Here is a 26,867-nt window from a genome sequence, read left to right on the forward strand (position 1 = left end):
CACCTCAGATGATAAGTATGTTATACATATAAGACTGATACAGCCGGAGCATCTGATAATTTATGGTGTGTTCAAAAGACTGAAGCAGATGGATTGTCCCAGTGTGTCTACAACACCCTACAAGATTATTGCACAGACAGGCAGGTGCAATTGGAATAACTGGAAAGAAAGCTATGAAAAATGTCACCAAAGGCTGTCTGCAGGGCTCTGTCTACTGTTCAGAGCTCTAGGATGTTTCCATAGAGCCATAACTGAACCAGCTTCAGAGTATAACAAACAATAACAAACACTAGAGGCTGGATCGCCTATGCAGACAAACTGCTAATTATAGTATCTACCCACACAAAGGCTAAATGAGAAGAAAATAGTTGCATAGTTCTTGAAACACTAAGTAATTACTGAGTAGAAAACAAACTAATGATAGCTGCACATGAAACAGTTTGTATGTTACTGAATAAACATTTTCAAAAGCAAGAAATCCCACAATAATCCCACAATACTAATAAATGAGCAACCTGCGAAAAGAAAAGTAGCGTATAGGTATCTTGATAAAAATATCAACAAAAAGTGAAACTTTCATGCACATGTACAAATAGTCTGCCACAGAGTCATTTAAAATCCTGAACAAAATACCAACAATTGGCCAAATAAGCCCTCAGCTGCCTTTTAAGTGTAATAAGAACATACAATAACGCAATCTTAATCACTACTGTATGGTACTGGTTGAGACTTGGGCTCATAGGGCCAGAACGGTAATGGCAGCACGGGCTCTACAGTGAGCACAGAAAAGTGTGCTCCTGCGTCTGACAGGCGCTCGTAGACCAATACCCACAGAGGCTCTGCTGGTGATACTGAGCTTAGTAACTCTCGATGTAGCTGCAAAAAATGAGAGGTGCACAATATTGGCTCAAAAAGGGGCAATATGATAAGTTAAAGGAGACAGTGGGCACAAAGTCAAGTTAAATACGGAAATAAAAGCATGCATTTATAGATAACAGCAAGAAACATGAGACAGGACAGAAACAGGGAATAGAACATCCCAGTTCCTTCCTAAAATAAAAGAAAGATCCATACTGTCATAGTTCTATCCAGCCAAGGGAGCTAAGCATTACCTGTTAATGAAAATACAACACTGCACCACCAACTATTGCAAATGGGGAGCTTTTGACGAGATGTCACAGACCAAGACAGGAATGTCTTTGGCAATACAACACTCCATAACACAAAAAGGAATGAGGAGCTGAACTCAATAACAGCCAAGATATCAGCCTATGATCTGCAAGCCTGCAAAGCCGAGAGACAATCAAGAAGAGCCCATACATCATGAAAATGTTATGTACCACCACTTTCCAGAGGCAGTTAGGAGATGAGCATTGTAGATGACCAGGAAGGTCTTCCTCAGACCCTGACAGCCATCTCCCAATTTCCACAACCTGGATAGCAAAGCAGCACTGCCTCAGCATGCCAGGGGCTAACTATCCACACAAATGAGGAAACCTAACTTGATTGTTACACTCAGTACAGTAGTGTAGTTTAGTGCTGTAGTAGTGTAGTCCCATTTTTGTGAATTTTATATGACATTACACGCACTACTTGCACACACTTCTTCTTCAAAGAATTTAGAGTAGGTTGTATGTTGTGAAGGAAGTCAGCAACACCCAACATATGATTTTTACAGGGAGAGGACTAGCAAAGCTAAATCTCTTTCATGACATACAGCTGCTATACAGTGTTTGCATTCTGTACTAAACCTCAACAAAACTGGCAGTGCCACTCAAGAATTATATGTAGAACCCATGATGCACTTTAACTGCTTTGTCTCTAATTTTAGCAAGAAAACTAACACAGCACAGTAAAATAAAATTCATTGTTTCCCACTAGCTGCTAAGGGCTACTCCACTGCAGTACCATTTGATCACTAGTGCTGGTTGGAACAAAGACCAGACTTTTGTGGTGGAGTCTCCAGTCTTCTCACTTCTAAATGTTCAAAATTAAGGATCTATTATGTCGAGGAAAATGTGTAGATACTAATAGAATACATATTTATTTTACAAAAAATGTGATGTAAGTGAGAAACAATCCTATTTAGATTATGAGAAACTACAACTGTGTGATTGTAACATGATGGTATCCCCTCTTTAACCAGATGCATTATGAACTGTCATGGAATTATGTTTCACATGAAAAATGACTTCTGTCCTTCAGGGAAGCAAATCTGATGAGGTGAAATGCCTGTCATGTGGTGGCAAATAACACCAAAAGACGTTATCTACAGGGCATTTCCTTGCCAACATTGCTTATTTCATTTGTTTAGATGTGACTCAATCACTCTCAAAGCTGAAGTCTTCTTGTCGAGCCAGGAACAAAAAACATGAGATAAAACACACACACACACACACACACACACACACACACACACACACACACACACACACACACACACACAGGTGTCTCTCCTAAGAGTCATGAGGTGAATTTCCTCTGGTGTTCCAGCAGATATTTGCAGGTTTCTTTTTTGTGTAGCTGGAGGGAGTCAACACAAACAGTGCTCATCAAGTCTTTCATACGATGCCCAGTATCAACGAAAAGCACTTTGTTTCCCACTGCAAACAAAATAATTTTTGAAGCAGAACTGGTCATAGCCATCTGATACAGTGATCCCAGATTAGTCCAGTGCTCTATTTGTTTTGTACACATATATTACCAGGGACAGTAAAGTTCTAAGCAGTGGCATCACCACCTGGCCCGCACTACAACCAAGCATACACTATTAATACATATCAATAAAACAGATATAGGACTAGACTAATCTGAGAGCTTTCTGTCAAATGAGCACATAAAACCACAATTGAAAAATAATTTTGTTTGTAATGGGAAACAAAATAATGCTTTCTGTTGACACTGGGTGCCGCATAAGACGTGACAAGGCTCACTCCACCACACAATGCAAAAAGGGTGTTAATTTTAACTGAAGACATTGAAATATCTCAAAAACAACACATAGGATTAAAAAAAGTTATAATTCCAATTAGTTTGTCTTGGTGTGTGTGTGTGGGGGGGGGGGGGGGGAGGGGTGAATCCAACAATACCGCATACCACATTCAACCCACCACCCCGCCCTGTGCAGATGGCAGTGAGTAACTTTGAAATCCTCAATGGGAACCCCTGTATTTCATTGTAGATTACAGTTCTATGGCAAAATCTACATACATTCTGTCTGAAGCATTTTCTTCATTTTGGCACAGGTGGTGCTGTAATCAGAGGAATAGAAATGGGTTCACAATCATTTTATGGCATGCTAATCAATGGCCCTTGAATAAACAATGGCCCGTGGACCTCACGTCCATGCTGCAAGGGTAAGACAGGCCACTATTTCATAACTTCTAACTGTAAACCCCATTCGCAACATTGTTTTCGTACTCTGCATTCGGAGCCCACATATCGTGCAGATATAGAACAGAGTGTGGTTCATTACAATATTTGAGCAGTGTTTACTGCCCTTCAACATACCTATCATTTGAAGAAGAGAAGTGCAAGTGGACAATGAGTGGTACAACCAAACAAGAAAAAATTGAAATGATCCTGATTTACAGAGAATTTAGGAGAAATGTTGAGGCTTCTGTTGTCTTGTATGCTGAGTGTTTTCCAGAGAAAGCTCTCTCTCATTTGTTCTTTTGCAAGGTTGTAAACACCTTTACGTCTGATGGCAGTGTACAAACTGTCAAAAGAAAAGAAAGCGAATGTTACAGGAGAAGCTAATGCACCACAATCCATGGATAAGCACCTAGCAATTACGCCACAATTCTGCCATGTCTCTTAGAGCTATTGCCACAATACTGCATCATCATATGTATGATCCATATCAAAAGTCGCTGTATCAAGAATTTCATGGCACCATTTTCCTTAACCAGGTAGCATTTTGTGAGTGGGCATGTCAACAAATGATGATGTGAGGGGGCACTCAACATCATGGTCATCAGCACCCTGACGAAAAGTCAACATGAAATCTCATGGGTGGGGACAAAGTCTATCCCCACATGCAGAGCAGATTATAGTGTATTAAAGTCTGCCGCACTTCCCTACCAGTTTAGGGATGAGGCCTGACATTCACAAAATTTCACCACTCTGTGAACCTGCGAGGATGGTGGGCAGATCTCCAGCGAGACCGAGGGCTACCCTAATATCAGTATACAGGACACACGTAGCCACAATACGCTGAACTGAAAGCGGCACACCACAAACTTCACATAATGGTGGATCCTCCTGCCGGAGGAGGAAGCCATGTGTGAAGGGGCTATGTCGAATGCACAGTCTGGTAAGCAAAACCTCCTTCCAGCGGCGAGGCTGACACGAAGTCCCCCAAGCCTTTGTGGTCGATTTGAGCGACCACAGTTTGTTGTCTGACACCTGCAACCATTCAGTCTCCCACTGACGCACAATGCATCTGTCAGAAAATGAGATAATGACGTGCAACGGGATGGAACATTGATGGGCAGCACCATCCCAACATGCTTCCTTGCCAGTTTTGTCAGCCATGTCGTTACCCTGTATCCCAAAGTGGCCAGGTACCCAGCAAAATATCACCTCCTTGCCACGGCGTTAGATCCACTGTATAGAGTTATGGACGAGTTGAATCAGCGGGTCTACCGGATAGGTCAACAAATCCAAACAACCCCCACATTTTATGCCAAGGTACTATTTTCTGATGTGTCTACATTTAAAAACCATGGTAACGTTAATCAGCATAACATGCGTTACTGGAGTGTAGATAATCCCCACTGGCTATGACAGTTGACCATCAGTGTCCTCGGTCAGTTAACATATGGTGTGGCATTATGAGGAACAAACTCATTGGTTCATTAGTTTATAGATGGCACACTGAATGAACACAAATATTAAACATTTTTGGAACAGGAAGTAATGGTACTACGGCAGGATGTTGCCAAGGACATTCGGCAACATATGTGGTTCCAGCGCCATGGTTGCCTCGCCCATTACACAACTGAAGCATGGCAGGTATAGATCGTGTTTACCCTGGTTGGTTGATCGGCAGAGGTGACCCTATTAATTGGCCTGCTAGGCTGCCAGATTTGACATAGCTGAACTTCTTTCTGTATGGATATTTAAAAGATAAGGAGTACTACCACATGCCAACAGGCCGTGAAAACATAGTCAACCACATCAGAAATGCCCGTGCTGAAATTCTCGCAGATATGCTTTTGTCCTGGGTATGGTCATTTGAAAAGCAGATCAGGATCACTATGTGTACTGAAGTTGGTGGAACTGCATCTGAACACTTACTCTAATTGGGAAAGTAGAGTATCATTTGCCTCGAGTCATGGCCACAGTGGGACATCGAGTAGCCCCTATCTAATTTCAACAGAATACAGAACATTCTACTATCTCATACTAATAACCTATCCAACAGTGCCCTTCTACAAAATTGAAACTGATGCTGCCAAAAAATATTTTATTTTTACAGAAATTATGTACTTCTTAAATATGATTATAAACATCATTCTGTATACATACCTCATTTCTATCTATTTCATCCTGTAATGCAATTGTCTCCTCATGTAACTTCTCTGTTCAGGAAAGAATTCAGGTAAATTAGTAACAGATACTTGATTTAAAACATTTTTTCCTGGTAAATAATACTGTTTGTATAGCTTACCCACATAAGACTGCTTTTCTTTGTTCAGTTTTAGGCCCTGAGATTCTAAGTCCCGAATGATGGATTCTCCCATTCGTGAATTCTCCCATGTTCTGAAACATTATAGTTAGATAATTTTCCATTGTATTAGAATAAAATAAGTGAAATACTGTTTGTGCATATTTCAACATACCTCATGCTGTCTTCTGCTGATAATAAAACTTAACAGAAAATTACATTACTGCAATAAGCTAAAAATTTAGAATATGAATTTGGGATTAAATGTACAAAATTCATAGAAGCAGAATACTACACTTACATACGAGCTGCCTCTTGCAAACCTTGAATCCATCGTTCTTGGTCAAACTGAGTTTCTGCTGCCAATATTACTGGGCCCTGAGGAACAGTGGCATCTCAGCGAAACAGAATGACTTGATGCACACATCTATTTACGAAATCAGAGCTACCATCACAGATATCATTTAAACAAATTAATTCCATTTATAGGTACTGCAGATGATAAAATAATACATACTGAAACATTTCTTACTCAAATGGGAATAAAACACTGTTGTACAAACTTCAATGCTAAACCAATGTATTGCTTTTAAAAAAGAAAAAAGAAAAAAAGGAAAAGAAAGAAATAAAGACCTACAGAGACCGTATGCACACGGCTCATGTACAGTGCTACACAACTGAAAATGAATTAACAACTGAGCAGGCAAAATCTATGGTACACATATCATTAAAATTACCGAACATTTGTGACAAACATTCATCCATCGGTATGAAAAGAAGGAAGGAAGGATGAAAAGGGTTTAGTACCCTGTTGACAATGAAGTCATTGGAAGCAAAGCAGAAATTCAGACTGGGGAAGAAACTAGTCTCATTCTTTTGAAAGGATCATAATGGGATTTGCCCGAGTGACTGAGGGAAATCAAAGAAAATTTATAATTGCATTGACGGACAGGGATTTGAACTGACATGCTCCTAACAGTAAATACAATGTCTTAATCATTATGCCACCTCACTTAGTCATTTCCATTACTAATACAATAACTGAGAACATTTTGCAATAAAACCATAACATACCAAAAAAGATACCTAGATTCATCTTGCTGTTTACATTAACTTTTAATTAGTTAGAGTTTGTTCTTATTAAGTTATTTATAAAAGGGAATAACTAATTAAGTGCCTACAGTTGTAAACTTCTAAAACCTTTTTTTCATTTCATCTTAATTTCTAGTTAGACACAAGGCCTATTAAAAATCCTGCACACCTTAATCATTATTCTCTCAAAGATAAGCTGCTGGTGCTAATTAGTTACCTTGGAAACATGGAGGAGAGGGGGGAGGGGCAATTACTAATTCTAATTTCCATTGGACAATTGCAGTAGGGTCAAAAAAGCAGTAATTATTGAGACTATTCTGTAGACATACAAGGTTTCCAGTTGAGAGAAACAGTCACCAAAAAGAAGGTGCCTTTCCAGTACAGCTAGTGGCAGCAGACGTTTAATTGTGACGGTTATAAAGGAAAAAGAAAATGGGATGTGCAAATGGTAAAGGGCAAGAAGCACAAAACTGGAAAAATGACATAACCTACTACATGAGTTGAGATGAAGTGCCTCATCCACTTGCAGAAAAAACACAAGAGATTGGAAGTAGGTGAAAAGTAGTATGAAACTTAATGACAGAAGGGAGAACTGTGACCCTTGACTAGATTCTACAGTGGCTTGATAAGCTCTGATTTAATAAAGATGTACAGTACATTAACAGGGAACTGAACAGGTTAATGTCAACAATGATGTGGAAAGGGGAGGAGCTCAATTTGGTGTTGTCATAGGTTGTGCTATTGGGAGGTGAGATTCAATACACCTCAATGACATTAGAGGAGTCATGAACGTTCATGGTAAAATTCCTGTGATTACTTGTGTAGAAGGAGTATTGGAGGAGGGGGGATTTGTTTTTCTTTTGTAGATTAACAGATTAATTTAACATTTAAGTAACTAAAGTTCTGTGTAACGTAAAAATGAGGCACTTAAAGACACCCCAATAAATGTTGAGATATTATGTATCCACGAATGGTTGTTCGCACAGATAAGTTTGGGAAGCAGAGGAAAAGGATAGAGGGAGTGGCGAAGGGGGCAGGGGAATATGTGCATCACTATGAGTGCGTATAGAAGTACTGTGAGACAGAGGGAGGGAGGGAGAGAGGGAGGGAGGGGGAAAGAGAGAGGGGGGGGGGGCCTCACAGTAGCAGAGGGCAAAATAAGGATTAAATGTAGCTTAGCAATACTGATCAAGTTTTATGTATGTTATCATTTCTCATAATAATTCCCCTTCTCCTCCTTCAAATGGACTGCAGAAAAATGTTCAAACTGAAATTTATTTGCTAGACTGTAAGGATAATGGCACAGCCTCACTGACACACCATGAAATTCAAAGTGTTTTCAGTGACTATGCAGACTCCCAACACTTTCGGTGTGGGTCACAGTTCACAAGATGCAGTAGTATTGTCATTAACAAAAGTAAGCTACATTCAGTTCTTGTGAGATTTATTTCCTTCAGCATTACACCACCGGCAACATTTTTGTGCACACTCAAGCTCTGGAGTCTTTGGTAGAGTAGCTTCTGAAAAACACAGTAGGCGTCTAGCAATTTCCAATGTATAGAAGGACATATGACCTGCTTGCTTATGGCTCCCACTCTGTCTTATGATGAAATTTCTAGGCCTTCTGTATATCCCTACATACCTGCCTCTAGCACCACACACTGCAATAGGCCTTTCCAGCATCCATGGCACAAAATGTCAGTTTATATTTGAATGACTGTTATGACCACTGCTAAACCCACATTTATAATAAACATTAACAAGCTCCACAGTACCAACAGATATCTGATTGTCAAAAATACATAACATTTTACATGTTCTTCTTGCTGTAATATTCATCCCATGCCTTCAGATTTTTCAGTTCAGCATAGGTCTTTCAATTACATTTGACTAAGACCGAACATCTGACTACAATTTACATTAACTTCATATCATTTTACTTTTCATTTTCTTCCCGTATTACTGTATGTTTATCAGCCTTTTTGTATTTATCAGACTTCATCCTATTTCTACTTTATTTTTCACCTACAAAACAACTGTTAGTTTGACTTTATGTGCTTTCAAGAAAATGTGGAATTATTTTGATTTTATCAATTTCACTCTTCTTGAAACCAATTAACACTTACATTTATGAAGCTGTCACTACCAATTTTGATGATATACTCCTGGCCGACGTCAGATGATGGTTGAATTATACATCCTCCAATTGGTAATACACCCTTTGGATGAATGTTGAAGTAGCCTCTTTTGTCAAAGGATTTCTTTTCATTTTCTGAGTAATAGAGCAGGAATCCTTCTTTCACCATAAAAAACCTGCAACGATAATATAATATTTGAAAGTTAATGAGTAATATGTACACTGGTAACAAAAACAACAATGCCTCATCTGTGGTCAGTAGCAATCTATCCTTTCCATATTGTTGTTAACAATGAAACACTATTTCATTAGAAGCGTAGGGAGGATTAGCTAAAAACACAAACAGTAACAATCTGAAAGGGGTGGGCAAGGGGAAGGTATTGTGCAGCATGAGTGGAGGGAGAGAAGAGTGCTGTCTGACAGAGCATGCACGAACTAGGGTGCATTGCAAGACTGCCAAAGGTGCAGTGCAGTGTCGGGAGGCTGTGAGGCAGGGATGTGGGGTGGGACAAACAGGGAGTAGAAAATGAGAGGAGCAGGGAAGGAGGAAGATGGGTGGGTGCACTGGCAGAGGGCAACACACAAAGAAGGTGAAGTGATGTGAATAGAGACGAGTAATAAGAAAACCTAAGAAAAAAGATAGGTTGCTACTCACTGTAAAACACAACGGAAAGACTGTTACACATTTAGCTTTCCGTTTACACGTCTAGTTCTGTATGACCAAATTGAGGAGCAAATCTCCACGGTCAGTCAAGGAATGTGTCAGTACATGAAATTACAACATAAAAGTAATAATAGATAAAAATAAAATGTTTATGAACCCGAAAAAAGTCAATCCATAAGTTTAAGTAAACGCAATCAACAATACAACAAGAATCAGCTTAATTTTTCAAGGAACACCTTGACAGAATAAAAGGAGTGACCCATGAGGAACTCTTCAGTTTCAATTCGAAAGCGCATGGACTACTTCTAAGATTTTTTAATTCGAGTGGTAGCTTTCAGCACAAGAGTTAAAGAAGCCCAATCAGAATGCAGGTTTGATTTCTGCCGAGTATAATATTGTTAACAAGAAATGGCAGTAAGGAGAAAATATATATATATATATAAAATTATTATTATTATTATTATTATTTTTTTTTTTTTGAGAGGCCAATGTCAAAATACCCAGACTCATGAATAGGGGTCGACACGAGGTATGAGGTTCGTGAACTTACACCACTTATAGCCCGAACCACCTGCTTCTGAGCCAAAACTACCCTTTCAGAATGGGAAGAGTTACCCCAAATAGTATAATACCATACGACATAAGCGAATGAAAATAAGCAAAGTAGACTAATTTTCATATCAAACGATCGCTCATTTCAGATACTGTTCGAATAGTAAAGATGGCAGCATTAAGTCTTTGAAAAAGATCCTGAATGTGGGCTTTCTATGACAGTTTACTATCTATCTGAACACGGAGAAACTTGAACTATTCAATTTCACTAATCATATGCCCATTCTGTGAAATTAAAATATCAGGTTTTGTTACAATGTGTGTTAGAAATTGTAAAAACTGTCTTACTGTGATTTAGTGTTAGTTTATTTTCTACAAGCCATGAACTTGGGTCATGAACTGCACTATTTGAAACCGAGCCAATGTTGCACGCTCATCCTTTACTGCCAAACTAGTGTCATTAGCAAACAGAAATATTTTAGAGTTACTCGTAATACTAGAGGGCATATCATTTATATAGATAAGGAACAGGAGTGGCCCCAACACTGATCCCTGGAGCACCCCTACTTGACAGTATCCCACTCAGACCCCACATCACAGATGTTATCAACATTGTGAGTAATGACCTTTTGCTGCCTGTTGTTAAAGTAAGAGGTGAATCAATTGTGAGCTACTCCCTATATTCCATGATGGTCCAACTTCTGGAGCAATATTTTGTGATCAATACACTCAAACGTCTTAGTTAAATCCTTAGTAAAATCAAAAAATATGCCTAGCATTCAAAACCTTTTGTTTAACCCATCCAGTACCTCACAGAGAAAAGAGAATATAGCATTTTCGGTTGTTAAACAACTTCTAACACTGAACTGTACATTTGATAGCAAATCACCATCTTTGGAAAAGGAAACAAACACTCGAGCAAGCACAGCAATGTACACATGACTGCCATCTCTGGCAGCTCAGACAGGAATCCAACTGTCACATTGAATGGAAGTGGTAGCCTGTAGGGGATAGGGAAGGGATAGCAAGGTGGGGGTGTGGGTAAGCAGAGTGCTGTCTGCCAGCACATGCAGGGACTAGGAGGCATGAGAAGACTACCAACAGATGTGGCATTGGGAGGCTGTGGGGCAGGGAGAACCGAGGAGTGGAAAAGGAGCGGAGCAGGGAATGGGAAGGCAGGTGCATGCTGTGGCAGAGGGCAGCATACAAAGAGGGTGAGGGGACATGAGCAGGGAGGAAGTGATAGGACAAAGGAGGCAGAGAGTGTTGGGTGGAGGGTGTGCAGACAGTGGGATACGTAGGATGAGGCAGGAATAATTTAGGGAGCAGAGAATGTGTTGCAAGGGTAACTTCATCTACCATTTCAGAAAAGTTGGAGATGGAAGGGAGGAATGAGATGACCCAGGTTGTGACATGCCACTGAACTCAAGCATGTTATGTTCAGCTGCATGTTGTGACACAGGGTGGTCAACTTTGCTCTTTGTCACAGTTCGGCGGTGACCATCCATGCTGGTGGACAGCTGCTTGGTAGTCATACCATTAAAAAAGGTCATGCAATGATTGTGGCAGACATGGTATATGACATATAACACGGCTGTTTTCAGAGCCGGGACATACAACGTGGCTGCTTTCACAGCCATGTCATAAACCAGCTCTGCCACAGTCATTGTGCAGTTTTGTATATTGATATGACTACCTACCAGCTGACCACTTGTAGGAACAGCCACCACCAGACTGTGGCTGATAGCAAAGTAGAACCCCCTGTGACATAGCACGCTTGATTTCAGGGCACTTCACAGCCTGAGCCATCTGGATCCTCCACTCCACCACCAGCTTTTCCAAATTGCACAGATTGAAGTTATCCTTACAACACTTTCTCGACTCCCAAAATTAACCTCGCCTCCATCTATGGTAACTTAATGTCCCCACAGCCTTCAATTAACAGTTTGGGCCCCTTAATTTACAGCTTCCAGATCATATTTATCACACTACTCTCAAAAGGCAGTTAAAGCATAATAAAAAAAAAAGGATCCCAATCAGCAGTTTTGTATTGTCATCTGGTCAATAAAGAACATTTGTATGGTGATAATTAGAATTTTAATCTTCAACCAGATAGAGAGACAATAAATGTATAGTTCCCAGCAGAAATGAATTTTACAGGAAATGGGATGTCACACAAATGCTAATTTCACAATCATACAGTTTATTTACCTGGTCATATAGAGTAAACATTAAAAAAAAACTGCTTACAAATTAAGTAACACAGTGAACAAGTACTCGTGGTCTAAAGAGATACAATGGGACAAGAGAAGAATGGAAATCAACAACAGTGAACTGTTTAAAACATACAAGATTCAGAAACCCGAAAAGTTTGGGGTGGTACAGTGAGCAGATGACAAATAAGAGAAACAGGCACATGAGATGGAACAAGGCAAAAAAGAAGTAAAAGGATTAAGATGAGTCCCAAAATATTTATGAGAAGATGATATAAGAATAAACAATTAAGAAATGATAGCACTATGATAGAAACAATAATATGTGGAAGGGCTGTAGTGGGGCTAGATGGGTGGTAACAACAAAACCCATGTTTTATAGCAAGCTACCTCCTGCAAAGTTTTGAGATAATGGTGACAAAAATAAGAGTGAAAATTTACTGTGTATACATACACACAGTGGTAAAGTCATGGCTAATTGTGGTCTGGTATGGACTTCCATGCATTATGTCAACACAAGGCATAAACTGTGCTCATGTACACTAATCTAGGATGAAAGCTTACTATTGATATGCCAAAATTAACATCTAAATGACACTTACTACCACTGGTAACACACAGGTGATGTTTACATCTGACTTTCCCCTTAATGAAATAGGTGTTACCAACTGCACAGCAGAAATAAATAGTGTTAAAATTATGGGTAAGCTAACTTAAAAAATGCAACTCTCTCAGAAAAAATTACATTCCAGTCCAATGAAGTATTGAATGGCAAGTTGTTTCAGGGTTAATCAAGCTGAACAGACATTACGTGATCAAAAGTATCCAAACAACCCCAAAAACATAGGTTTTTCATATTAGGTGCAGTGTGCTGCCACCTACTCCCACGTACTTCATATCAGCAAACCACAGTATTCATTAGACATCATGAGAGAGCAGAATGGGGTGCTCCGCAGAACTCACAGACTTCGAATGTGGTCAGGCGATTGGGTGTCACTTGTGTCATATGTCTGTATGCGAGATTTCCATACACTTAAACATTCCTAGGTCCAATGTTTCCGATGTGATAGTGAAGTGGAAATGTGATAGGACACGTACAGCACAAAAGTGTACAGGCCGACCTCGTCTATTGACTGACAGAGACCGCCGACAGTTGAAGAGGGTCGTAATGTGCAATAGGTAGGCATCCATCCAGATCATCAAACAGAAATTCCAAACTGCATCAGGATCCACTGCAAGTACTATGACAGTTAGGCGGGAGGTGAAATAACTTGGATTTCATGGTCGAGAAGCTGCTCATACACCACACGTCATGACAGTAAATGCCAAACGACATCTCACTTGGTGTAAGAAGCATATACATTGGATGACTGAACAGTGGAAAAACATTGTGTGGAATGACGAATCACAGTACACAACACGGCAATCCGATGGCAGGGCGTGGTATGGCAAATGCCTGGCGAACGTCATCTGCCAGCGTGTGCAGTGCCAACAGTAAAATTCGGAGGCAGTGGTGTTATGGTGTGGTCATGTTTTTCATGGAGGGGGCTTGCACCCCTTGTTGCTTATTGTGGCACTATCATGACACAAGCCTACATTGATGTTTTAAGCGCCTTCTTGCTTCTCACCATTGAAGAGCAATAAGGGGATGGCAATTACATCTTTGAACACTATCAAGCACCTATTCATAATGCACAGCCTGTGGCGGAGTGGTTACCCGACAAGGGTCGACAGAAGCGTCCGATTCCACGCGTCGGCTTTGACCCGTTGCGTAAGGGTGTTGTCGTGTGTGACGTCATGACGGCGCGGAGTTTGGTTTGAGTGTGGCTGTCTCCAGTTCTGTTTTATCTTATTTTATTTACTTTTCTGATCTGTTCGTTCTATCTCGTGAGATTTTTTTTTTTTAAATTTAAAAACACTTATTACTTATTTTAACTATCTGTTTCCTCTAATTTCTGTTTTAGTTTATTATATTTATCTTTCTGATCTGCTCGTTCTACCCCGTGAGATTTTTTTTTTTAAAAGACAAAAAACACTAATCAGTTACTGAAGCATCTTTATCTTCTATGGGTTGCAGGGGTTACGACCCCTGGGGAGGTGGGTGGGTATTCATGCATGGCTGTCTTCACTTACACGTTGTAGCTACGCAAGGCGTCTAAATTTGTTTATATTTAGTTTGCCACCCACCCAAAACACCCCATTGCCCGCGCTTGTCCCGTTAGTGTCATTAGGCTTCTTGTGGAAAGTGTGTGTGTTTGTTTTTGTTTTCGCCATATTTGTGACGTCATGGGTCAAAGCAGACGGGTGGGATCGGACGCTTCCGTATTTCCCACGACAATAACATCCCTGTAATGGACTGGCCTGCACAGAGTCCTGATCTGGATACTATAGAACACTTTTGAGATGTTTTGAAATGCTGTCTTCGTGTCAGGCCTCACTGACTGACATCGATACCTCTCCTTGGTGCAGCGCTCTGTGAAGAATGGACTGCCATTCCCCAAGAAACCTTCCAGCATCTGCTTGAACATATACCTGCAAGAGTGGAAGCTGTCATCAAGGCTAAGGGTGGGCCAACACCACATTGAATTACACCATTACCAATGGAGGGCACCATGAACTTTTAAGTTATTTTCAGCCAGGTGTCCAGGTACTTTTGATCACACAGCATACCAATTCACTGAAAAATTTATTTTATGAGCATGGTCTTATTCTGGTAAATAATCTATTGCAAAGCCTACAATCATAAATATTCTCCATCCACTGTCCCTTAAGAGTCACAGCATTCAAAATTTACAAGTATATCCTGATTAAAAACGAAAAATATGCAACAACTACTTTCAGAACACCCAAAAAGCTTTATCACAAAAGAATTTGTTAAAATGCAAATAAATGTGTAATAAAATTTTAACTTAATAAAGTAACTGATGCACTGTGGTGTTTCAGAGGGAAGAAAGGACCTTTGTTGAAAATATAATAATGTAAAACTAATTGGGACACAAAATGAAAGAACTGGATCAATTTTATTTATTGTTCCCGTTTTTTAATTACAGGTATCCTTTTAACCTAAGATGTAATATTTATCCCATTAATACACCCTACGCAAATAATATTTCCGTAAGCAAGAGGAAGTTTTAGAAAGCTCTGATAAGATTGGCCATTTCTTTGTCTCGTGGCAGTGCAATGCATTTATGAGAAAAGGAGGACAATAGCAAACGTTGCAAAATACGTTATCCTCAGTATCAAATGGTTGGGCTCATTCCAACCAATGTTTCACTGAGCTTCCTACATACAAAACAATCCAGTTTTCATTCAATATCTCGTTAACTTTCAAGTGCGGAGGTAAAGGACATGCAAAAGGTAGATAGCAACCAATGGAAAACCCAGTACGAAATGCTCATACGAATTTCAGGCACCTCAAATGAGAACTGAGGTAACATGTTGAGGGAGATTGTACAACAGCTGCAGAAATCTGGTTAAGCCATCTGAAATCTCATGCCACTGGTAAAGTTTTTCACACAGCTGAATACTGGAACAAGTAAAATGTAAATGTACACATTGTGTCTGGATTTCAAATGTCAGTTGTAACTTAAAGCTTACAAATTTTTCATTCACTATTGTGTTTCAAGTTTCCCTAAATTAATAAATGTCCATGTACATAAGTTCCAAACAACTGCTAATTTGTTTTTGTAACAAAAAGACGTACTGCACTGATCTACAGTTTGTAGAATATATAAAAACATACAGAAAAATATACCGGAAGGTAACAGCAAAAGCAAAGCAACTATTTAATGACTGTCTAATCAGAAAGGCTGATTAGAAATCTAAAACTATATGGAGAATAGTAAAAAATGAAACTGGAAGAATTTGTGATAATGAAGAAATAACATTCAAAAACAGTGAAACCCACAACACAGAAAAATAAAATAGCAGCTTACATTAATGACCACTTTTTAAATGTACCACACACACTAAATTTAAATTTCAAAGAACAAAAAAATAGTAGAGGCCCCATGGGCTGGCTGTAACAAGAACATTTCCCCAACAAATGAACAAGAAGTAATTAGGAAGATTAGGAGCCTGAAGCCTAAAATGTCAGCAGGTGCAGATGAAGTACCTGTTATAATTACAATAATGGCTGCTGTGCAGACTAAAACCTTTAGCTCACATTGCAAATCTATCATTTAATGAAGGTGTTGTTTCCTCAGCGGCTAAAGGACTCAACAGCGATACCACTCTTTAACAATGGAGACAGAAATAAAATAGAAAACTACCATCCTACATCACTTCTCTCTTGCTTCCTCCAAAACATTTGAGAAACTAATGAAATTAAGAGTCACCAATTACCTCAACAAAAATAAACTTTGGAACTGCAATCAACATGATTTTCATGCAAAACACAAGACAGAAAGTGCAGTCACAGACAACATACAAAAAATTATTAAAAAATTTGGAAAATGACAAAAGTGGAATAGGAATTAATTTAGATATGAATAAAGCAGCTGATACTGTCTGTAACGAAATCCTCCTTGATAAGTTGGAAGCAATAGGTATTACAGGAAAAACAAAAATGTGGTTTCTATCTTATCTCAAGAACAGATCTCAGGTCGTAGGGCTCACCACTGTTAGCTTGAATCAAAAAATAAGGCTAGTTTCAGAAGCAAAAGAAGTAGCCATAGGTGTCCGACAGGGAAGCAGCTTAGGCACACTACTCTTTCTTATTTATGTGATGATTTGCATTTACCACATAATAAAGCCGAACTTGTATTATTTGCCAATGATACAAACCTATTAGTGAGTGACATTGAACGCTCGTTACATATTACTTGAAACAACATCTTGAAAAGTACTGAGATTTGGTTCTGTGCAAAAGAGCATTCACTGAATGCAAAGAAAACAAACTACCTACCATTTGTACAAACAATTCAATTCAGGATGTGGAGATTATTCTAGAATTGGATGATAGTTAAATAGTAAGCGTGCAGTTTGGGTTTCCACATGGATGAAGCTTTAAATTGGAAAAACCAAGTTAGATACGTTTCACACAGACTTAACTCAACCTGATTTGCCCTGAGAATTATTGTAAATGTTCGAACTTCTGAGGGACAAGAATGGCATACTCTGGATACTTTCATTCTGTTGCTTTATATGGGATAACTTTCTGGGCCAGCTCAAAATCTAACTTAAAATAAATTTTTACCCTACAAAAACCGGACTGTTCAAATAATTACACACAGCCATGCACAAGCTCACTGCAGGCCACTGTTTCAGAAATTAGGAATTCTATCGCTATTCATATTCAGGCGTGTATTTGTAACCGAGGCGAGCCTCAACAATTATAAAATTTAGATTAGGACTTAAAAAAAACACTTACTTGAAAAATGTTGCTATTTAGTAAATGAATTTTATTAAGATCAAGGTAAACAAATTGGAAACTAATCATCACAATAAATGTAATGGGCTTGTTTGTTATAAGTTCTGAGATATCTTTCCTTTGTTGATGTATTCCTTCAAAACTCCAACGTTTTAGTCTATCTATTATTATTATTATTATTATTAATGGTGATTAAAATTTACATCATCTTGAAATAGAAGGTAAATTTACTATTAATTTAATGTAATCTCATTTCTGTAATAGACCAGGAAATTAATCGACACAAAAGAGGAAGTACTGCTGTGAGAAGTTTTATATTTTCTATTTATTATGTTGCAGTTTAAAGGACTTTAGCCTATTATCTATAGTTTACTTTAAATGAATTATCTCTGTAATAGTGATTAAATTAATCTGATTTATCTTTCGACAAAATGTTGATTTACGGTTTTATTTTTGTATGCAATTCAGTTCTGTGCTGCATTGTTAACCTATTTCTATTTGTGACGAGTCCAATAACGTTTGTACGATGGAATGGATGCTAAATAAATAAATATTAGATATCCCATCTATTGTATAATAGAATCCACTTAGGTCAGCTGCGGCCTACATTGTTTTATAAAAACTTAAACCTTGTTTCATGCACAGCAACAAGTTCAACAGTGTCGTGTATTCCTTTCATTTTACCTTTTGTTCCATTTGTTGGAATGGGGAGAAAAAGATTTTTTTAACAAAATTCCACTCAACTGTACTTTGGTTACTATGTTAAACGGCTCATCAGCATCGATCATTTTCGATCATACGCATCGTAAAGCATACTTTCTGCAGCTCATGACATGATTTGACGTATACAGACTTTACGCTCCGTTCCCGGAAGTCGATAACCGGAAAGTATAACATACTTATATATCGTACCTACACACATCGTATGCATCCGCCGATGGTGTTTTCTCCTATGCAATAAGATATCCTACACTCTGATAATAAACAAGTTATTCTAGTGTTTTAAGTCACAAACAATGGTTTTATTACAAAAACATGCAACACACTGCGGAATTTCAGATTATTTATTGTGAAAGTTAATAAATACACTAGAACTACTTCTTCAGTCCTACGCGGAAGGAGACATTTTGAGAATTTTCCAGCATTATGACGTCACGGGAATTCCATTGTGAAGGTATACGTATGACTGAAGATACTTGCGAATCAGTACTGTTCGGGAATTGCGTTGTGATGGTGCGTAGAAGATGAGGTACGTCTAAATATTATTTAAGTAGCTGTAGGCGTTGCGTTACAGAGTAGAGACATGAGAGTTTGTGAAATTCTTTATTTAAGTTGAAAGAGCAGTCTTGAAGGTGGAAGAACAAAGATTACAAGCGATTTTATCAATCATGCTAGCGGGACTAGAAACAGGGGTGTAGTAGAAACAGCAGGCACGGCATGGACTAGATGCCCAAAAGTTGCAAGTGTAAATGGCTGGAAAAGAGCACTCCAAACGTGGACATGTTAAAATGGGACTGTCATACGTGCGGAAATCACGGAAGCTTTGATAATTTCATTTCAGTTGAAAGACCATATTGCTTTAAAGATAATCCTCGTGTGTTGTGCGTGTAAATTAACATGTGATTTTTTTTTTTTTTTTTCCAGTCCTTCGTGAAATGTCATGGCGTCTGGAGGGTGCGAATGTGAGAAGAGAACTTGTGTGACAGCGGGGGAGAACTGATAGTAGCAGAGATCTGATAGTTGGAAACAACGCTTTGGTTTGTAAATTTCTCGATGTAATTTTATGCTGTTGAATTACTGTTCTTGATTCGTGCTGAATTGTATTTGCGTTCCACGAATATTGCTTGTTCTATTGTAACTTTCCAGTGTGTTGTAAAATAAAATAAAATATATTGTTTTGCTTCTTTATTTGAACCTATTATTCCTCTCTTCGTATAATGTGTGTATTCATGTACAGACGTCATGGGGAAAGGAGTCTTAAGGGTTGCGAATGCCACTTCGTCTCATCGGCCATTATGAAGAATGTGACGTAGTATTCGTAAGTGATTATTATAGACAGAGCGCTATGATTTAAGTGTATTGTGAGATCCTTACAAAGTGCATTTGTACATGAAATTTTCGTGATTTGTATAGATCATATTGCCAAGTCTTTTTACTACTTTTTTACCCGTCGAACAAATGAGTCACGTATGCTGTATTTGGCAGGAGTCTGGAAGTGCTTAAGGAGACTGGACTCCTGAAATATCTGGTGGTTCGTCAGAAGTACGTGCGCACTCATTATCAGGTACAAGGATTTTGCATATGTTAATTTCTTAAAATTCTACTTAACAAAATTTTTGTTTTCTGCTTAAACAGTGGGTAGAAACAGATGACAGGATGCCTATGGGCAATTAGATATTTTCAAGTAACGGTGGATTATTAGGTTTTATCATTTTGCTCGCTAATACTTTAATTTGAATTGTTTTATCAAGTCGCGACTCTCCTTAATTGTATGGTTCCATATTTTTCACTTCATATTAGTTTAATGGTGTGGTAATATGACGTCTTCTGTGCATTGTCGTGGTTGGTGTAAGAAATTCTATCAGTATGTTTTGAAGTGTGACCTATTGCGTTTAGTTTATTTTGAGGTGTAAAATTGGGAAATATGTTTATTATGTTACTTTTCTTATTCCTGTTTATATCGCCCATTTGTTTTTTTTTTTTTTTAGCATTTGTTGCTAAATGGTGTCAGGTGTATTCTTTGGGTTATCTCATCACTATAAGCAGCTCTTTTAGGTATTTTGATGTTTCCACAGTTCAGTATCGTGTTGACCTCTTGATAGCATAGGTGCTTTTCCACACTTCATTTCTTCTCATTAGAAGCAAATCTGTTCCTAAAAGTGCCTCTTATGCAATTAATGTGCTGTATCTGAGATCCTGCAGAAAATTGGAAATTGTAGTATAACTTTTTCATTTTGTACCTGAAGCAGTTAAGATCGTTTCTCCTTGCTCAGTACAAGTCTTCACACATTTGTAACAGTTCCATACCATGCATTTTATTTATAATTATTAGCTTGTCCAAATAGTTGTTGGTCTGCTGTAAGTAGGGAAATGAAGTGTTGTGTATGTATGTAAAACATGTCCGGGGGGGGGGGGGGGGGGAGAGGAATTTGGGTTATCTGCTACAGTTAAGGGCCTGTGAGGCTAGCCCCCCAAATGCTATTAGTTGCTGACAGAGCTAAATGTAGTGTTGTTCAGTCATTCCACTTTCAAGAAGTGAACCGACTATTGTCCACAATGCTCGGAATCAGAGCTCCCTAACTTGGATGGGCACATCTGCACAGATAGGTACATCTGAATACTTTTGCCTATTACTGTTTAGTGCCTGGTCAGCATTCAGAACCTAACAATTCAATGTGTGTTATCAAGTGACTGCTGTGCCAGACTGGTAAGCATGTGCAGTGCATGATAGAAGTGAGATTCTCATCTCCACCTTGGCTACTCATGTTTAGGGATCTTGTAGTCCACTTCTGAATTTGTTCAGAACACTGTGAACAAACATTTGAGGATTTTTTGCCATTTAGTCTGGCTTCTGCCTTGTTTAAAAGTTTCTATTTTGTGGACTACTTGGAGATGTTTTTACTTAATTTAGTTTGTGGTTAAAATTTTGTTCTGAGAGTTTAGTTAACAGCTGAGGTTTCACAGTAGGTTAACTGCATATACTGTTGTTCATTGCTGTTCATGTGCATTTAGGACCAGTATAGCATGCAGCAAGATGTTGTGCAGTACTGATCTACGTGGCCCAGCTTAAGATGTTGAGGAGCTCCCTAAAACTGTTGATAGTGCAGTACTTACTTGGATGCAGGCAGTATCCAGTGAAGGTAAAGTACATTGTAAAGCTGCATTTTTTGATGGTCCAATATGAACTTAAAGTATTTTTATTTATTTCATGGCCAGAGAACAGTAAAAAATTCTGGTAGCAGTGGATAATATTTGAAGTCTCCGTTGTCATTTGTGTAAGATAAACTGTCTGCAGAAAATCTGGAATCAAAATGATACATTGCTACTTACTGCAGAGAGTGGTTGGATCTTGAGCAAAATTATGGCGAGACAAGATGGTAAACATATGAACAAATTAATCCATTTGGTGACTTCACGTATACCCATTGTATCTTCTGTTTGCAAAGGCATTCACTTTGCAATATTTCTTGAGTCAATTCTAGTGCATGAATCTTGCAAAAGAATGCCTCAAAGCACACGTAAGTAATGCGTTGTAAGACTGACCCAATACTTCCTTGATATTGAATGAGCATGAACTTAAAAGTTTGACTTACAGTGATCGGGTTATCAGAATTAGATGTATTCTCTACCTTACACAGGTTACTTTCTTCCCTAAAATATGAAAAGAAGTAAAAATGAAAAATTGAATATTTGAAAGAAAAGATGTCTTCGCTACCTTATTTTGTCAGACCTGCAGCTGTTGACACGCTTGGTAAGTCACTGTACATATAGCGTGATCACTTTTTTTAGTATGCTTGGTTTCACTTTAACCAATTAAATGTATGGAGCTACAAATTGAAACAATATTACCACTTAAACTTACTATGTACATAGTTAATAGATATCCACAAAAAAATAAACTTGTGGATCTTCCTTGTGAACATACAGTGGTGGACCTGTACAGAGGGATTAAATGTACGTGCTTCAATAACTATGAACAGTATTAGTATTTTGGCTGGACTTCCTGCCAAATATCCAAAACCAAAGGTGCTCTTTTACACAGCACCCAGGATTTAGATACGCTGTACTTCATTAGTGCTTAGTGGGACACTATCAGATTGCACTGCAAGTTGAGGTGGTACTCTGTGCCAGTCACTGAACAAAGGGTTAGCTCCATGTAAGTTGGGCATTAGTGTGTTGGAGATAAGGTGTCAGTTTTTTACTATCCAGTCAGTAAGTACTACTGCCTTACCCTTGTTTGCATGGCCAAAACATTGCTGTGTTATGAGGGAGGGACAGACTAAATTGAGCTATACGGAAGTAAGCCAACATTATCTGTACTTGTTTTTGATTGTCATGGTTCCTTAATTTAAGAGTGATGAGCATTCCTTAGATCACTATAAATGCAGATCGTGTACTGGCAGTGAAAGACAGCCAGGATTGCCTATGTTGTGTGCTATGAAAGAGGTAAGTTCCATGTAAGAATAAGTAACAAAGCACTATTTGTAACTGAAAAATTGAAAACCATGTTTGGGCTGTAAAACAAAATTATTTTTGATGAGCTGGAGTGCCCATTACAAATTATTACATTTTAGCACATCATACAACAAAACACAGACCATCAGATGATCACTAAAAACAATCTCTGTATATTTTGTGAAAGTACAGTAATTGTGTTGTACAGATGTTTAACTGGTGACACTCATTAGTCATTAAATACTTTAAAGTGATTACTCGCAGGACTTCCTTAAGTCAGAAATTACGTTGTACCAAACCATGCAATATACTTTGAAGGGCTCACCTTGTTTAGAATGTACAAAAAAATTGAACCAATGCATTGAGAACTTCACTGGTTAGTAAGTCCCCTTTCATAGTATTTGGTGAATACAATAACTTGTTCAGTCCCCTTCTATTTGCTTGATATCCTTGCTGAGATCTTGAGTGATTGCTTGTAAGCCATTGTGATGTGAAATGTCAATCAGTATAATGAACCACATAACAGTTGGGGAAACACTGCTTAACATTTAAGGGGTGACACTGTTTGAATTGGATTTCTCTATGGTAAGGAAAAGGTGGAGATAATGTTGAATTATAAAGAATTTTTGTAATTGTATACTACTAGCAACTGTCATCATCCTGAGAGATCTTAATATAAATTGTTGAATGATTTGTCTGCAAATTTAAATGCTTTACAAACTTTGTAATAGTTTGCATGGTTGAAGCAGGCTTATAAGTCAACTGGTGTTCAAAATGTCTGAGTCTCTGCATTTTGATTTGAAGTTGGGGGAGGGAGTGCAAAGACATAGTATAGAGCCTGTAATGAATTGGAAGAAGTTATTGCTACCTTTATCTGCTTAGGCATAGTCCATACCAATTCAGGCAGGCTAGGACAAAATCATGCCTTTGTCAGATGTTATTGAATTTAGCATATGTTAAAATGGACTAAATAAGGAACTTACTTTTTTGTTTTCTCCCAAACAAAATCTGCTCTGAGATAAGCCCTCCAAAGATGATGCTGCATGTACCACTTTGAAGATGTGAATTTTGGAAAAATTTTAAACTGGCATATATCTGGTAAAGTTCTAGATATTTTGTTGGTTTTTTATTTGAAAGTTAATTGCTTTATAATTAAAAAATCCTCTGTTTGGACTTCTGTCAAAGTTTTTTTACTGTAGTGTTCTGAACTTTTTATAATTTATTGGAATTTTTTTTGTAAATGCCAATCCATAACTTTTTTCCTTCCTACCTCCTCCTAATCCTTTCTGTAGATTGGTACCATAGGAGAGCTTCCACTTTTAGGTTGAACAGGTTTTATAAAAAAATTGAAATTCTTTCCATACATAAAACCTGTTTTATCATCACATAACAGGCTCATAAAAATCAAAACCTAGCCTTATTTAACACAATTTTAGTTTTGAAAGATGAGTAAGAGCCTCATTTTTAAAGTGGTTCCAAAATGTATGTGAAAGATCCAAAGACAGTTTAAATTTATACAACTTCTGTGCATTTTGTTTTGTACTGAAATTAGCCATAGTTGTATTCCATTGCTTCAGCATCTTCCTTTGATGTAGAGTGATGCCTTGTTGTTGAACCAATAGGAACTGAAGCACTTATAATCTTCAAAACATTGTGAACAGGAAGTGAGCACTGATGGTGGTGTTTCTGTGCTTCAGCTGGAAGCCTATATCCAGCATCTAGTCCATGTGGTATCTTATAATTCACTACAATTTCGATAAGTTCATAATCTCTACAATCCACCAGTCATGTCATGCACACGCGCCACGAACATCCCCCTTCTAAGATTTTGAATATTATCCTGGTGTTGGCTGAACGAATGAAATTTCTTTGTTCTTGTTGTTTGAAGTGGGTGCAATATGAGTTAGCCCATCACTTTGTGTCCAAAAATGTGCCCCCCTTCCCCTTAGTTCCATTCACATGAGTAGTTTGTTTGGACCATTCTTCTTTCTTCTGCTTACGGTGTTCAATTTCCTCTTTGGACAAAAGAATGAGGGCTGTGGGTGTGTAAGATTTCATGACTCTCATAAAATCCTCAGCATTCTTAATCACAGCTGTATTTGCTCTGGAAAGATTTTTTGTAGCATGCATTCAGCAGGCCGCTTCCTGTGACCAGTAGCACTGTAGACCCAGTCAGTTGCCACCAGTGACTTACTCAATGCGAACATCTGGTAACAATTTTTAAAATCTGGGAGCACCCTTTCAAAAATAATGATCTTCTCTGCTCCTGTTTGCGGTTTAATTTTGCGCATTGCTAGCAAAACTAGCTATGTCATGTCCTGTGTCATTGCTTACAACTGCAACACTTGTCTTGTTTTGAAAATGTCACTCTTGTAAAAATTGAAATTTTTGTCATTACTCCAATCATAGATACCCTTGTACTTGTAGGAAAGTTACAGATCAGTTTTCAGCAGAATCATGGTGAAGCACTAAACTTAATTCTTCGGCCTGTACACTCTTTCATTTCTGCAATGTGATGTTGCAAATTCTTCAGATGCTGGTATCTTACTGCTTTCACTGACCATTTACCAATGAAACTGTTACCATTGTAATCATAAAGCAATAATCTTTCAAATAGAAAAAGAACAGCATTTTAATTTTTTTCCAAAATTTGCGTCTTCAAAATGGTGTTTCCAGTGTCATCTTTGGAGGCATGTATCTCAGGGCAGTGTGAAGGTAATCCCCCCCCCCCCCCCCCCCCCCCCCCTACCTGAAGTCACACAGATTATGCCCTCGGTAAAAATACACCCACAGAATTATTGTGATAAATTAAAAAAAAGAGTACAGTACACCTCGTGGCTAGCATAAATAGGCTATTCTTTACATTCCTGCTCTGTTAACATATCAGTTGGAGTGGCCTAGATTTGGCAATCACATTTGTTGGGTTTGCAACTGGTAACTACATTACCTTGCCATCTAATGTAGACCTTAGACAATGGTGCAGATCACAATTATATTGAAATTTCAGCTAAATCCTGCTTGTGTCACACGTTAGTGTGTTGCCAATTACTGTGGGATGTAACACACTCTTTGACACCCCCTAAAAGCCTGGCAGTGAGAGAAATTACACTGCACAAGAGCATTAACATAATTTTATGAGAAGTGTCTTTGAAACTAAAATGCCTGTGGGTCTAATGTCTTGTGTAGTAGGCAAAGTTCTCCCTCCCTAAGTCGCTATTATAGGTTGCAGACTTTTGTCTGCAGCGGGGTAGGTTACTGATCACATGCAATATACCTTGCCTGCAGAGGTAGTTGTAAGATTTAATGATCTAGGTGTAGAGCTGGTTTCAATCCACTCAAATCGCTTTCAGTAATTGACAATTGATGTATGGAGCAACCTGATGTACATTGCTATGAATACTGCTTCATTACAGATGTTTGCTAGCAAAATACAGGTATGTGCTGGGATAGGCACCAGTGAGTATTGCACTATTTTGTACAATTGAAGTGGTTGCGGTACATGTGATGAAGTATAATGGCACAAAATGAGTCATCCTCCCAGTAAACATTGAGTACTGTCTGGATGGATTCTATGTAAGTAATTATTCTACAGTAGACGAAATTTGAAATACATTTCTAGTTTATACATGTACATACTTTGGAAATCTTTTTTAAAGTTATTGGTGACATTGGATATTCACTCACAGTACAGGTGTTTCAAATTTAAAAGAAATTTATATTATAAAATATTTCCTATAAGGGTGTTAATTGTTTTGCATTGCTCTTCAGTCAAAGAACCTACACATGGAGTGAAATTGGCTGTGCTAAAGTGATCTACCCATGGAAGTAGAGGGCTGTGAAACTTTTTTTTCCCAATGGCAACTCTCATCTTTTATAGTCAACTCAAGGTTCATAGCAAGACAGTAATTAGTTTAACCCTTTAACTGCTCTGGAAGTGTTTACACGCACCACCAGCCCTTCTACCTGGTACTCTGAACTTGTATTATCGCCAG

At 38.3% G+C, this 26,867-nt stretch overlaps 1 protein-coding gene and 1 long non-coding RNA gene across 8 annotated transcripts in view; one reads left to right on the forward strand and one right to left on the reverse strand.

The window, feature by feature from the left end:
• LOC126472401 (pleckstrin homology domain-containing family D member 1-like) overlaps nucleotides 1-18,588 on the reverse strand; it is a 185,571-nt gene extending 166,983 nt beyond the window's left edge. For all 3 annotated transcript variants that reach the window (XR_007586406.1, XM_050099935.1, XM_050099934.1), the window contains exons 1-5: nucleotides 18,385-18,588; nucleotides 8,890-9,076; nucleotides 5,973-6,049; nucleotides 5,675-5,766; nucleotides 5,533-5,585 (exon numbers count right to left, since the gene is read on the reverse strand). Coding sequence is in view for 2 of the 3 variants with exons in the window: in XM_050099935.1 (XP_049955892.1) it covers nucleotides 5,533-5,585; nucleotides 5,675-5,766; nucleotides 5,973-6,049; nucleotides 8,890-9,076; nucleotides 18,385-18,488 (513 nt within the window). In the remaining variant the exon portion in view is untranslated. The remainder of the gene's footprint in view (nucleotides 1-5,532; nucleotides 5,586-5,674; nucleotides 5,767-5,972; nucleotides 6,050-8,889; nucleotides 9,077-18,384) is intronic.
• Nucleotides 18,589-18,812: 224 nt separating this feature from the next.
• Nucleotides 18,813-26,303, forward strand: LOC126472432 (uncharacterized). Of its 5 annotated transcripts, XR_007586411.1 has the most exons (5): nucleotides 18,813-18,949; nucleotides 19,345-19,984; nucleotides 21,433-21,560; nucleotides 22,059-22,171; nucleotides 26,289-26,303. It is a non-coding gene; the product is annotated as an uncharacterized LOC126472432 (long non-coding RNA). The 5 variants fall into 5 exon arrangements; XR_007586409.1 differs by having other exon boundaries at nucleotides 21,433-22,171; XR_007586408.1 differs by lacking the exon at nucleotides 26,289-26,303 and having other exon boundaries at nucleotides 19,345-19,738; nucleotides 19,906-19,984; nucleotides 21,433-24,016.
• Nucleotides 26,304-26,867: the final 564 nt, after the last annotated feature.

Source organism: Schistocerca serialis, chromosome 1, assembly GCF_023864345.2.
Source record: "Schistocerca serialis cubense isolate TAMUIC-IGC-003099 chromosome 1, iqSchSeri2.2, whole genome shotgun sequence".
NCBI classification, from domain to species: Eukaryota; Metazoa; Arthropoda; class Insecta; order Orthoptera; family Acrididae; genus Schistocerca; species Schistocerca serialis.